This window comes from Diabrotica virgifera, chromosome 1, assembly GCF_917563875.1.
Source record: "Diabrotica virgifera virgifera chromosome 1, PGI_DIABVI_V3a".
Taxonomy (NCBI): Eukaryota; Metazoa; Arthropoda; class Insecta; order Coleoptera; family Chrysomelidae; genus Diabrotica; species Diabrotica virgifera.
The window spans coordinates 118,337,597-118,353,620 of record NC_065443.1 but is presented as its reverse complement, the minus strand read 5'-3'; the positions used below and the strand labels follow the sequence as shown (position 1 = coordinate 118,353,620).

At 31.8% G+C, this 16,024-nt stretch overlaps 1 protein-coding gene across 2 annotated transcripts in view; it reads right to left on the bottom strand.

Annotated features, from left to right (window-relative positions):
• Window positions 1-731: 731 nt before the first annotated feature.
• LOC114349529 (glutamate receptor ionotropic, kainate 2) overlaps window positions 732-16,024 on the bottom strand; it is a 599,640-nt gene continuing 584,347 nt past the window's right edge. For both annotated transcript variants that reach the window (XM_050643108.1, XM_050643113.1), the window contains exons 16-17: window positions 15,311-15,426; window positions 732-5,532 (exon numbers count right to left, since the gene is read on the bottom strand). In XM_050643108.1, coding sequence (XP_050499065.1) covers window positions 5,350-5,532; window positions 15,311-15,426 — 299 coding nt within the window. In that variant the 3' untranslated portion in view covers window positions 732-5,349. The remainder of the gene's footprint in view (window positions 5,533-15,310; window positions 15,427-16,024) is intronic.

Sequence of the window (16,024 nt, the reverse complement as noted above, 5' to 3'; positions counted from 1 at the left end):
AATATGGGAGAGAGTAATTGATAGACGGATACGTGAAGAAACCGAAATATCCGATAATCAGTTTGGCTTTGTGCAAGGCAGATCAACAACAAATGCAATTTTCATTACATATAAGACAGATGAAGGAAAAATACAGAAATTAACAAACATTCATATGGTATTCATTGATGTTGGGAAAGTAAATGATGAGTTCTAGTTAATAAGAAAGGAGTCTTTGGCCTTCGGTGAATATGTAAAGATTGTGTGAGACATGCATGAGGGAGAAACAACTAGCGTTAAGACAGATGTGGAAGATACTGATAAATTTTATATGAATGTCCTTATTTATTATGATTAGTGTTGGAAATGATAACAGCGAAACTACAGGGTAGCATGTAGTTTAAAAGCATGTAAAATAAAAAAAATACACAAGAAAAAATTTTTAAATATGAAGCCTGATAATAATGAAGTGGGAAGTATAACAACTGACGACATCAATGATATTTTCACACAAACTTTACTGAAAGCTGGGAGATTAAGTAGAACCAATGGGCAAGAAAAAACAACAATGGATCTCACAAGAAACAAGAACATTAATGGAAGAAAGAAGAACACTTGTTCAACAATAAAAAATACAGACAATAGAATGTTTGGAGGTAAACACAACTATTAAGAAAAATATAAAATACTAAAAAAGAAAGAAATAAGAAAAACAAGCAGAAATAATAATCAAACAAAACAAAAATATGAAGTGTATCACTGGTTTCACTTCATAATATTACATTAAAAAAAAATTAGTTCTAGAAATATTTTATTACCATCCATACAAGCACGAAGACGATCCCAAATATATCTTGATAAAATTAATATGTAGGTTTAAAACATAAAGAAATGGCTATTATTCTAAAACATGTTATGGGTACTAAGTTATATATTTTTACATATCAATTATAAATTTATGTACATTTTAAATGATTTTAAATACGTCTACCAAGTTTGAGCCCTTAATATTCAGGTGAGATGAAATGGTCAATAATTTCGATATAAAAAAACGAATTTAAACTTTCTCTTAAAAATTTGATTGGACAAAGATCCATTAAAAAATTGGTATATCATTCGGTATAACATGTAGTATATTACATTCTAAGGATTTTCACAGTTTTCCCTGTATTCCTTCACTCAACAGTTCTCTCCAGTTATTCCTGTTTTGCCAGTCCCCATCCTGTAGATTTCTTCTTTTCATTGCTTCGTCCACTTCCTTCATCTCTGAAATATTTTCGTGGTCTGGCTATCTCCCTTCTTCCCATTGGGCTCCAATCTGTTATTCTGATTATTCAACGTTTTTTGTCTGCACTTCTGACCTGTCCGTAGCAGGTTAATCTATTCTGTAGTAATAAAAGATATCTTCATCCAGCCTCAAAAGTCCACTGCTGAACATAGGCCTCCTCCCCTAGTTTCCAACCCCATCTATCCTGTGCCGCTCTCATCCAGTTTTTATTTAGCTTTCTTAAGTCGCCAGTCCATATTGTAGGCGGTCGACCGACGCTTCTCTTGGCCTCCATTCTAATAACCTCTTTGTCCATCGCCCATCTGTCATTCTCGCTATGTGTCCTGCCCATCTCCCTTCGATGACGTCAGTCACCTTTGTTCTTCTCCTGATTTCTTCGTTTCTGATTTTGTCTCGCAGAGTTATTCCTAATTGACCGCTCCATTCTTCTCTGCGTGACTCTTAGTTTGGTAGCCGAGGCTTTAGTTAAGGTAAGTGTTTCTGATCCGTACGTCAAGACTGGGAGGACGCATTGATCAAATACCTTTCTCTTTAGGCATGTGGGCAACTCACTTTTAAAGGTTTCTCTCAGTTTTTCAAATGCTGCCCACCCAAAGCCGATTCTTCTCTTCAGTTCATTAGTCTGGTTATCCCTGCCAATCGTAATTTCATGTCCCAGGTATTTATATCTATCTACGAGTTCTATTTCTTTCCCACCAATACTGATGTTCTGGTTGGGTACCAGATTTGTCATTATTTTTGTTTTCGAGATGTTTATATTTAAACCTACATTTTCTGTAGTCACAACGAGTTCCTGTACCATCTCTCTTGCCATACCTAGATCCTCAGCTACTATTACTATTATGGAATAAAAGAGATATTGGAAGAATAAATGAAATATGTACTTGAAAAGTGGCGAATAAAAAGAATGTGTTGACTATATTCTTTATTATCTATACAGCTTCATCTTTAGAATTTCAATTAAGAAATTTAAAATAATACTCTTGTAGCAAACTTCCCAACTATATTAGCACAGTTACTACAACAATTCTGTTCTATGTAGTCTATTATATTATTGGTACTGAAGAATGGAACGGTCGTTATTTAGACTGATTCTAATAAAGAGACATAGTTAAAAAAAAGGAAATTAAAAGGACAGGCGTCACAGATGTCATAGCGGATACTATAGCGTGGCCGAAATGAGATTCGGCTGACTAGTGATGTTGATTATAGTTACTTTCGAGTATTCGTTACAAATCGTTACTTTTGTATAAAGTAATCATTTACAGTATTCGTTACTTTCATTACTATGATTACTTTTGTATTTGAATACCAGTAATCATATTGAGAATCGTATTTCTCAGTAGGTAGGTATTTTGTATAAAGTAATCATTTACAGTATTCGTTTTGTTACTTTTGTATTTGAGTTCTTCTTCTTCTTCTTCAGCCTTCAGTAATCCAACTTTGGATATAAACCTCCCCCAATTCAATCCAGTGTTGTCTATTTTGCGCCACCTGTTTCCAGTTGTGTCCTCCAAACTTCTTTATGTCATCGGGCGATCTCATTTGTGGCCTTCCTCTACTTCTTCTTCCTAACCACGGTCTCCATTGTTGTATTTCGTGATTCCATCTTTTATCCTTCAGTCGGGCATTGTGTCCTGCGAAGCTCCATTTTAAATTGACAGCATGTTCTCCTGCGTCTTTTACTTTGGTTTTGCTTCTAATCCATGTATTTGTTATTTTGTCTATGAGCCTCACCCCGAGCATTGATCTTTCCATCGCTCTCTGTGCCTTTACTATTTTATCCGTATTGGCCTTGTATTTGAGTACCTACCGGTAATCATATCGAGAATCGTATTTCTCAGTAGGTAGGTATTTTGTATAAAGTAATCATTTACAGTATTCGTTACTTTGATTACTATGATTACTTTTGTTACTTTTGTATTTGAGTACCGGTAATCATATCTAGAATCGTATTTCTCAGTAGGTAACTATTTTGTATAGGTATTCCGATATAACAACGACCTTCACCGATCTGTTTAAGGGATAAAAATGATTTGATTACTATGATTACTTTTGTATTTGAGTACCGGTAATCATATCGAGAATCGTATTTCTCAGTAGGTAGGTTTGTATAGGTATTCCGATATAACAACGACCTTCACCAATCTGTTTATTAAGGGATAAAAATGATTTGATTACTATGATTACTTTTGTTACTTTTGCATTTGAGCACCGGTAATCATATCGAGAATCGTATTTCTCAGTAGGTAGGTACTTTTTATAGGTATTCCGATATAATAACGACCTTCACGATGTACGAAGTAATCAGAGTAATCAAAGTAATCAAAGTAGATACAATAGTCTTTACTCGCTCTGTTACGATTGTACGAACTAATCAGAGTAATCAAAGTAATCAAAGTAGATATAATAGGACTTTTCATCGATTGTCATTTGTTTCGAGCTTCTGTCATATGTTGTATAATCTGTGTATAATATTAATATACACGGATTATACGACACATGACAGAAGCTCGAAACAAATAACTGTGAATGAAAAGCCCTATAGTTGTTACTCGCTCTGATACGATTGGTACGAAGTAACGAAGTAATCAGAGTAATCAAAGTAGATACAATAGTCGTTACTCGCTCTAATACGATTTGTTTGAAGTAACGAAGTAATCAGAGTAATCAAAGTAGATACAATAGTCGTTACTAGCTCTGATACGATTGGTACGAAGTAATAACGAAGTCATCAGAGTAATCAAAGTAACGATTTGCCTCTCTGTATATTAATCGTTACTTTCGGTATTCGTAAGTAACGAGTACTTTGTAACAAATAGTTACTTTTTCAACATCACTACGGCTGACAAGAATGAATGACGAGCGGTAGACCCAAAAAATTACAGTATGGAGATCACAAGCAGACATATGAGGCAGAGGGAGACCACCTACACGATGGACAGACAAGGTCAAAAGATTCGCTGGGAATTATGTTCAACTTTGGATGCAGAATAAAAATCATAAATGTTTGTTTATCTTGTCTATATCTTCTTCTTGATGTAGCTATCAATCATCCAGGTTCTGAGGTTCTTTTTCCTGGACCTTGGTTTTCAAATATATTGACTTGAAGGATGGCTTATATCGGGATTCATTTCGCACGAAGTGTACGAAGTATTGTACACTTCCGAGATTTGATAGTAGTCACTAGCTCTTATATAGTTCTTCCTAATTATTCTGAGGATCTCGTCATTTGTTTGGTTATATAAATTTTAGCATTTATTTAAGTTTGATGTATGATTTTGTTAAACAAGTAAATCAGAAAATTGTAAAATTTTATATATTGGTCAATAGATCTTTGTCCAAGGAGAATACTAATATATTACAAATGAACTTATTATTGCTAAAATGTTTTTAAGTCATTTTGAGGTACACAAAAATACCGTCGAAACGTGGTACCTACATCTTTCAAATTTTGAAGAATCGTTTAGGTATTTAGGCGCAAATTATTTATCATTTAAAAAACATTGGTCCTCTTTCACAGTTTTCATAAAAAAATTAAACTAGGTATATAACTGTCCACATTATCATCTTAAGGAAGATATTTGGATCTGTTAACGAAAACGGAGTATGAAGATCTAGGTATAACCATGATATCTACCAAGTGTTCAAAAAGACATCGATCTCAGAGTTCGTTAAATTTCAGAGACAAGACTAAAAGCAAGGCCACGGAAAAGGTGGAGGATTAAGTGGCAGTAGACGCGCAAAATTTCCTAGTCATGAGAAGATGGAGATCGGCAAGATTCGAGGCACAGTTTGGAGGAGGTCAAGGTTTCATTTGGACTTTAGCGCCATTAGAGAGACAGTGAGAGGAGAGGGAGATGGAGAGACAGGGACAGAAGAGAGAGAGAGCGAGAAGATAGAGAAGAGAGAGATTTAATTTTTAAATCTTGCTATTGTATTCTATGATACCATCAAATGACTTAATCTTTTTGCAATAACCAATTCAAATGTACATCTACGGATACCAGTGTACAATATATCAATAAAGTCGATGAAATGCATATAAAAACCTAGTATTTATTGTTTCTTATCTTTTATAGCTACGTGTCGTGCAGAATGCTGCTCACCCGTTCCTCTACTGCTACTTTCCGCGACTTCCATACGAACTCGCAGACAGCGATGACACAGGCAACCCCCATGCCACCCATGAGCACTACGAAGACGCCGCCCACGTTTGCCAGGCCCAGCTCGTTGGCGGTGCTGCTGGTTTTTGTGGTTTCGTCCTAAAAATACAACCAAAAATAATTGCAAACATATAATTTTGTAAAAACGAGAAAGACAAAAAGACTCGGATACAAAGTTTACTGTAATAAAACAATTAAAAATAATTGAAATAAAATAATAAACAATATTTTAAATCTAAAGGCATCGACGACAGGCGGCAGACGGCAACTGCAGGGCGGCAGTTGCAGTTGTCGCCTGGACGACGTCATTACTGACGTTCTACCGAATAGCAGTTGCTAATAAATATACAAATTAATAGTGCAAAGTAATGACGTCGTTATGGTGACAACTCTAACTGCCGTTCTGATTACCAGAAAGCAGTTTCTTTTGACGAAAAGTCGGACGATATCGGATATTATTTGTCAATTCTCCATTGATTTTTATGCCTGCGTTTGCTTTGTCCAGTGCTTGCTGTTTATCACTTTTTATAATTTATTTGCTTCACTTGGCAATAGTGTTGCCCAAATGCAAGACCAAGACGAGACTTAGACAGTCTTGGTCTTGGTCTTGCGCCAGTACACCTGGTCTTGGTCTTGGTCTTGGTATTGCGCTCCCGGTCTTGGTCTTGGTCTGGGTCTTGCAGCAAGAGTCTTGCAAGTCTCGCAGTGGCCCATTAGCTTATCGCATATCTTAGAACAACGTAACAGAGAGGTACATTTTCAGCTTGAATATCATAGCCATAGTAAAGACTAGCCAAATTAATAAATATCTAAACAACTGACAACTGGTGGGGTTTGAACCCACGATCTAAGTGATCGCTGTCTATGTTATAACTAACTAAAGTTAAAACTACCTCTTAAAACCCACAAAATGTTATTTGCATATCTCAACCGATTTTAGAGCAATAAATAAATCGTCAGTTTGTAAGAAAAATTTCAACCCCTCCCTATTTGGTAAACAAAGCATTTATAAAGTAAACGTTTATGAAGTAAACTGTCCTTAGTTTTTCGTGCAGAATTACCCATTAAAGTTTGCCATACTTATTTAAAAATATTCTGTATTGATGAAAAACATGGCTAGTTAAAAAAGTACCTAACTTTTTTATTATCCAATATAAGTGAATGAATAAAAAAACATAATGTTAAGAAAATATGAGGTTTAAGTTGGGCTTTAATTTCAGTATGCTATTATTCCATGCTAGAATAACAAGTTAGCATAATGGTAGAATATTCCACAGAGTGAGAAAAAACACAGTTTGATTGGTACACCCGGTATACACTGACAATAATTGACCTGTCTAGCAACAATATCTATTAGTACTGCGATATTTATAAAGAATAGAATAAGACCAAATATTAAAAAAAATCACTTAAATTTAAATAACAACAGGTTTAGAAAATTTGAGACATTAAAAATGACCCGTTTTTAAGGTGGTGCCATGGACGTATAAATAAAGATGGGTGGTACGTTAATTTCTTGGAGAAGTGTACCTATATCGTTAAAATAATATTTCGGTATTATGTCTACACGATATCCGGCATTATCTCTATACTTTTGTCTGGTTATGATACTTATAAATAATAGCCGCACTGTTTCGGCAAATTTTGTTTAGCCGAGTGACCTCATAACACAGAACACAGGACACAGTCAGCAAAAACAATACATAATAGCCTTACTATAATAATGTATACTGATAAAGATTTCTGGTGTTTAGATTCCTAGAAAACTAATAATGAAAAAAATTATTTATGTAAATTTATATAAGTGCTAAAGTGACATATTTTTAAAAAGTTTGGATACGATATTCAATATTACTGTAGGAGTCGCAACGCAGGAATGTTGTGTGTTGTGTTATATGAATATGATTAGAAGACGAATTCTCAAAACCAGGACAATTATTAATTTCAGAGCAAAGAAGTCGGCGGCTGAGAAAATGTATGACTAAAAATTTTTATTTTTACATTATAATAATGACCTCTGAGTACATGTCAAATGTGTCGAGTGTTCTTTTAATGGATATTTCGATTCGCTATGTATGTTTATGGTATTGTTCGTAATGCGCATAAGTCCAATTTTTCAAAATTTTTGTTACAATTTTTTTTTGTTTCTCATAGAGTATCTAAGAATATAGCCGAACTTATATACTCCCTAAAACGACCCTCAGTTCTAACTGCAAGACGCAAGAGTCTCACAGGCTTAGTCTTGTTCTTGTTCAAGTCTTGCACGGTAAGTCTTGGTCTTGGTCTTGCTAAAATTAGGCGGTCTTGGTCTTGGTCTTGGTCTTGCGAAAACGCAACAACAAGACCAAGACTTCAAGACCAAGACCGATTTTGGGCAACACTACTTGGCAATGTTAAATTTTGGTTCTTGGCGCTTTGTCAGAGGCTTTTTCCATATTAACAAATCCGAAGTATACCAATTCCACGTTTTTTGTGTCTTTCTAATAACATTTTTTAATGTTGAATCTATGATCGGTTGTATATGGAAAAGTTGTATTACACAAGGAAGAATTTATGAACTTCTATGTATTATAATATAATTCGTTGCCGTATTAGATACGATTAAGATACGTCCTTGAACATTACACTCTTATTTAAAAGAAAATTGGTCACGTAACCGTTTTGATGGCAGCGAAATATCCACGATTTTCCATTTTACTCGGCTCCAGTTAAATAGGGAATAAAGTGAGGTAACTCGAAGCGATGCTGTATATACCCTGGGAGATAAGAGGAACTGACATTTTCCCAAGAAATAACTAATAGGGAGACACGTCGCGACTTTCAAGTATCACCTAACTATAAAGTAGTTGTAATAATTTATGAAATGAACATCTTATCGCATAAGTCACAGGCTGAGTATTTGGAGAGGGTTATATTTCATACCAAGTGAAGGGTATATATATTCTGGTTTGAAATTTCGGTCATGTCACTTAATTTCGAATATCGCGAAGTTTCTCCGTTGGATTTCTAGATGCATTTTGTAATAATTACAAAGCAAAAAATAAGCATGCGGTTGTATGCAATTTTATTTAAAATAAGTACACTGTTATTAGCAGTGTGATAAGAAGTTATTAGCGGATGGCAGAGAAACCCATATATTTAGCCTTTATGGACATGGAAAAGGCATTTGATAAAGTAAAGAGGGCAACAATTTGGAAATGTTTAAAAAGGAAAAATGTAGATCAGAAACTAATAAGGATAATACAAAGTTTATATAAAGAAAAAAATAACTGTGTAATAAGATATAATATGATATCCGACAAATTTGCTACAAATGTAGGAGATAGACAGGGAGGGGGTTTGAGTCCGCTTCTATTCATAATATTTATGGATGAAATAATAAGAGAAACGAAACAAAGAACTAAACCAATATACGTAGGATATAGGAAATTAGAACAAATAGGGATGACAGAATGTGCATTTGCGGATGATGTGGTTATTACAGCAGGAAACGAGAAAGACCTAAGAGAAAGCTTGATAGTATGGAATGAGGTATTAATAAAATACGGTATGAAATTAAATAAGAGCAAGACAAAGACAATGGTAATAGATAGAAATAGGAAAAGGATAAATGTGCAAATAGATGGAGTAGAAATAGAGCAAGTCAATAAATATCAATACGTAGGTGTAATATTTGAAGAAAACGGAAAACAAGAAATAGATATAAATTATAGGATACAAAAATCAAATAGACTATATTTTGCAATAAACAGTGGATTTGTAAATAGACGAGAAATATCAAGAAAAACGAAAATGAGTGTATACAAAACTGTGTATAGACCTGTACTCACATATAAATGTGAATCGTGGATATTGAAAAAAGGGATAAAAGTAAATTGCAGGCAATAGAAATGAAATATCTAAGAACACTAATGGGAGTGACAAGAAGAGATAAAGTTAAGAATATAAAAATAAGAGAAGAATTAGATATATAACCAGTAGAAACTTATATACAAGAAAGACAGCTGGGTTGGTGGGGACACCTTCAAAGAATGAGTGATATTGTACCTGTTAAAAAAATCTGGGAAAGCAGAAATATAGAAAGGAAAAAACGTGGTAGACCAAGAAAACAATGGAATGCAGTAATAAAGGATATTTTGGAAAAGAGGGGAACAACATGGAACAATGCCAAAAAACTAACAGAAAACAGAAAGATATGGAAGAAATTTGCGAAGAACAAAAAAGAATAAAAGAATCAGAAACAGATCCCTACACCTCAGGATAGAAGGGATAAAGCTTATACAGGGTGCGCCAAACCTCTGGTCTTCTTTGATTACGGCTAAACTATGAGATATACAAAAAAATGTTTATAACAAAACTAATGTGTATCAAAGAGGTCTATAATTTAAAATTATTTTCAATTATACAGGGTGAGTCAGAACGACGGTATGAACCAAAGTTTTATTTTTTAAATGGAACACCCTGTATATTAAATCATTTTTGAATATATTATTTAAAAATATGAAAAATTTGTATAAGGTCTTATAGGTCTAAAGTTAATAATTTTCGAAATATTTACATTTTTATTGAGAAAAATGGTAATATTTATAGGGTTGTGGATTATGTTTCCAAGGAAATAAAAATTTGGGTGATAGGTCAAAGTTTTTAAAATATAGTGTTATTTTTAAATAATTTAATATTTTTTACGTTTAGCCATAAAATGTACAGTGTGATCACTATTTGCAAATACAAAATTTTCTCATTTTTTTTTAAATGGGACACCCTATATATTACTTTTGCGTTTTGTAGTAAATATTACAGCCTTTCTTTTGGTATAAGGTTGTATGTACCTAGCATGTTTCTTTTTGTAGATATTTAAAAAAAAACTATAGATTTTACGTGTTTGCGGATTTTTTATTTAAAAATTTTTTTGCAAAAAAAATAATTATAATCTGGTTTTAGAAACATACACTAAAATATAAAATATGAAGATAAAAACGTAACTAAAGATTAAAATAAATCGTATGCTAGTACAATTCAATTGAATTTAATAACTTTAAATTATTTTACAAAAAATATTTTACCATATTAATGAATGCATAAATTAGTTACTAAATTAAATAAACAGCCAAATTTTAAATCAACCGTAGTAATTTTTCTACTACAGCAACTTTCCTGTACCAAATTAATTGTTAGTTAAATTGTATTTAGTTAAACTTTTAATTTACCTTTTAAATTTACTTACATACATCTTGAGAATATAAAAGTTATTAAGTATAAAGTATGCTTTGAAACAAATGAATGTTAAATGTATCATCCAAATTATTTATTAATATAAATAGTATTTACTGGTGTCACAAAAACTGGGAATACTTTTGTAGTTGAAATTTTTGTAACAATTTTTTTTATTTTAAATTTTAATTTTTTAACCGAAACATTTTTGGATATGACATTTGTTTTGGGCGAAACCATTAGAAATTATTACCAGATTTTGTGACACGAGTAGGTACATGGATACTATTTACTTCTTAATATACTTCCATAACGTTTATTTGTTTCAAGCATACTTATACGTTCTCAAGATGTAGGTAAATTAAAAAGTTATTAACTGATCTTACTCGTAAATACAATATAACTAACAATTAATTTGGTATAGGAAAGTTGCTGCAGTAGAAGAATTATTACGATTGATTTAAAATTTGGTTGTTTATTTAATTTAGTAACTAATTTATGTATTCATTAATATGGTAAAATATTTTTTGTAAAATAATTTAAAGTTATTAAATTCAATTGAATTGTACTAGCATACGATTTATTTTATTCTTTAATTACGTTTTTATTTTCATATTTTATATTTTAGTGTATGTTTCTAAAACCAGATTATAATTATTTTTTTTGCAAAAAAATTTTTAAATAAAAAATCCGCAAAAACGTAAAATCTATAGTTTTTTTAAAATATCTACAAAACGAAACATGCTAGGTACATACAACCTTATACCAAAAGAAAGGTTGTAATATTTACTACCAAACGCAAAACTAATATATAGGGTGTCTCATTAAAAAAAATGAGAAAATTTTGTATTTGCAAATAGTGATCACACTGTATATTTTATGGCTAAAAGTGAAAAATATTAAATTATTTAAAAATAACACTATATTTTAAAAACTTTGACCTATCACCTAAATTTTTATTTCCTTGGAAACATAATCCACAACCCTATAAATATTACCATTTTTCTCAATAAAAATGTAAATATTTCGAAAATTATTAACTTTAGGCCTATAAGACCTTATACAAATTTTTCATATTTTTAAATAATATATTCAAAAATGATTTAATATACAGGGTGTTCCATTTAAAAAAATACAACTTTGGTTCATACCGTCATTCTGACTCACCCTGTATAATTGAAAATAATTTTAAATTATAGAACTCTTTGATACACATTAGTTTTGTTATAAACATTTTTTTGTATATCTCATAGTTTAGCCGTAATCAAAGAAGACCAGAGGTTTGGCGCACCCTGTATAAGTACACTGATAATTGATATTTTTAAGTTTTTTCATCATCGTCAATTGCTCGACAACCCTTTTTGTGTCTTGACCTGTTCCAGAATTCTTCTCTATTTTGTTTGTGTTTCGTGCTTTTTTTATTATTTTGTTTTGTTTTTAGCTTGTTCAAAAAAATATAGATCTTCTGTGGACATAGAATTAGTTTATTTAGTCTTAAATACTGTAGCCAAGCTCTACTAGAAGCTATTAGTACTACTACTAGAAGCTCGCAGGATTCCTAGTGGTAAAAATGATTAGAGGTTCAATTTGTATATACACCTATACTAATCACTGCCCTTAAAATGCATTGACTGAATCTATCATTGAACCCATTGACTATAGATATACTTTAACCGTTTTAACAATATGCACATTTTTGACACTCAAAAACATTTGAGGCTTTTACTATGATTCTTGATAGAGTGAAGAAAACGATGTAAAAATATTAAAACACAAAAAAGTATTTATAAATAATTCTACTACACCCTCAAAAAAGTTGTTTTAACGGCGGTAATTACAAGAAAAGATTTCGCACTTTGCCATGTGCTATATTTTATTATAAGTGTACATAATGTATTTCTTTTGTCTATTTTTGGATTAATTATTTATGTTAAATTAATTTAAAATAATTAGTTGCCCGAAATCCAGAGCTTTGGGAAAATCTTTTACATCTTCATTCTGTTCCACAGCCAAAATCTACAATCTGATATATTATTTTTAATACACTATAAATATTCAGTTATTACAACTTCTATTACAATAAATTTATTGGGCACATAGTTGTTAAATCTCTAATTTTATGTACCGTTTGGTGAATTGGAAAACTAGCCATATGAAACTCAATGTAAAATACTAAACTGTTGAATTCCTGCTTCCCCAAATATTTTACATCAAAAGACATTAGAGACTATTTGTAGAGGATTGAAATCTGTATTGAAAACAACTGTTAAAATTGTTCTACGAATTAAACATATTCCAAAATTTTGTAAAATTATAATACATTTTTCGGTTTTTCAGCCCAAAATTAGGCCACACACAGTGCAATAATGTGTCACAATGAAGTTAATCTTTTGACATTTTTGAACTGTCAATATTTATTGTTTAAAAACAATACAGTGATAAGATACCCTCAGTTGCGGAGAAAGTATTAATAATAAAATATTTTTTATTCAGTCAATGGTGTGAACACTGTCAGTTAAATAGTAACGTGTGGCCTAACTTTTACACACATACCTACTGCGGCAAATGTATTCTATTTTTCAAAATTTTGGAATGCGTTTAAATCGTAGAACAATTTTAACTTTTGATTTTAATACATATTTCAATGCTCTACAAATATTCTCTCATGAGTTTTGATGTAAAATAATTAGGGAAGAAGGAATTCAACAGTTTAGAATTTTACATTGAGTTTCCTATGGCCCGTTTTACGATTCACCACCCAGTATAATAGTCCGTTCTTTAACGGTAAAATATTGCAAAACCTCTAAATTTTAAAGAACCGCTTGGATTGACATGAAATTTGGCATAGACATAGCTAACAAGTCAAAGAAAAAAAGTGATATTGGGCCGATATGTGCTTTTGCCCTGGGGGTGGTTTTCACCCCCTGTTGGGGGTGAAAAAATATTCGTTCAAACTAAGTCAGGAAATGGATAAACTGGCTAATTTTAAGTAACTTTTGTTCTATAGAGTTTTTTCACTCAAGTCAATACTTTTCGAGTTATTTGGCAGTGAATATGTTCATTTTTTCAACAAAATAACCACGCTTTTAGACAGTTTTTCGCAAATAACTCAAATAGTAAGTATTTTGTCGAAAAAAATTTTTTAGCAAAAATAGAGCCTGTAAAAAATTTTAAAAAATGCTGTATATATATCACGTCTCTATACCTAGTAGAAGCAGAGTTATAGCTAATGAAAAATAGGTTCATATTCGTCAAATTCCAAATGGAATACTTTAACGTGAAATAACCAGAAATGAAGCACATTTCGGGGAAAGCTCATTTTAACTTATTTAAAGTGTTTAAAAAAGCTTCATTTTTGTTTTATAAAAAAAATTTCTAGCATCAAAAGTAAACAAGTTACGCACAAAATAAAGTTAGTCACTTTTTGTTATGGTAAAAAAATCGAGAAAATCACCCCATAATTAGTATCTCAAATGAACTTAATCGTTACGACTTCACAAGTTTCTTTACTTTTGTATGTATTGTTTATAATTGTCTAAAATTGTTTATATTATGATCTGTAAGTTTCATTGGTTCAAAGTCCTTATTATTGAAAGGACTGTAGTTAAAAGGGGTTGAACGAGTCACTGATCACGAATGTATGCAAATTTAGAAACACCAAATCTTAATAAATTTTTGTCTAATAGAAAAACAAAAAAATACATGAGATTCAAAAAAGCAATGCTGACTTTTTTTGTTTTTCGAGATTTTTGGTATCTCTAACTATTTTTAAGTTATTTTGAAAAAAAGCATATTTTCAAAATTAAAATTTTTAAAAATTTTTCTTTGAAACCAAATTGTTTTTAAAATAAGCACTTTGAATCGATGAAACTTAAATGATCATATAAACACAACATAAGTAAAATAATTTGTGGAACGTTAACGATTAATTTTATTTAAGTTTCTAATTAGGGGGTGGTCTTCCCGATTTTTTTTTTGCCAAAACAAAAGGGACCAACCTTATTTTGGGCGTAACTTGCTTAAATTTAATGCTAGAAACTTTTTACAAAAATAGAAATAAAGCTTTTTTAAACAATATAAAAAAGTTATAATGGGTTTTCCCCAAAAAGTGCTTAATTTTTTGGATATTTCACGTCGAAATATTCCATTTGAAATTTGGTGAATATTAATCTATTTGTCATTGGCTATACTCTGGTTCTACGAGATCCAGAGACCTAGCGCGTACCCCATTTTTTTTACTTTTTTATAGGCTATATTTTTGCTAAGAACGTGTTTTTCTACAAAATACTTACTTTTTGAGTTATTTGCGAAAAACCGTCTAAAAATGTGGTTATTTGTTGAAAAATGAACATATTAACCTGCAAATAACTCGAAAAGTGTTGACTTGGCGGAAAAGCTATATAGAACAAAAGTTACTTAAAATTAGTCAGTTTACCCATTTCCGGTCTTATTTTGGACATATATTTTTTCACCCACAAGAGGGGGTGAAAGTCACCCCCAGGGCAAAAGCACACATCGGCACAATATCACTTTTTTTCTTTGACATGTAAGCTATACGTATGCTAAATTTCATGTTAATCCAAGCGGTTCTTTAAAATTTAGAGCAAAAATCGTGATAGAATGTACTATAATACCAAAAAATTATTACAATTAGGAACCAACTTACTCGACATTTTCCACCTCCTCTCTTCTCTTTCCACCATCGGGTCTTTAATATGTGAAGTTTTCCTTCTTCTTGAAGTTTTAAAATAGCACCACTGATTGGAGTTCTAAATGGAGAATCTGCAAATTATAAAAATTATGAGGTACATTTTTGTGCAATAATGTTTTATCAGTATGGAAGAATTCAAGAATTGTCGTCGCGCAACAAGTCTGCAGATGCACAGACAATGGTTACAACAGGTTGTCATAACGAGCCATACAGCTAGTGCTCTAGCCCTACCTCACCTTTAAGTGCCCAGCTCACTGATCTGACAACATCCGATGCACACATTTAGTTCAAGCTTAAGAAAAGAAATAAGTTATAAATTTTTTTACATCATTCTTATTATATTGACCTCTATCCGTTCCTTTCTTCACGACTTTTTTTGGCATCGGCAACTGTGAGTTCAGTTGAAACAGGGGCGGCCCGTGGGGGTAGGCAAGGTAGGCGCCGCCTAACCGCTTCAAATGTACAATACAAAATAATAAATAAACTATTTATTAATATAAATTACTTATTTCAACATTGTAATTTATAAATTTTGACACAATACGTAAGTATCTAAAACAAAAAGTTACTTTTTAATTTCTCTTCGAAGTTGTAATTATTGTACGCTCCTCGTCGTAGTGCTACTCACTTCTATTATGGCACTACCCTACAGTGCTATAGTCAGGCTCT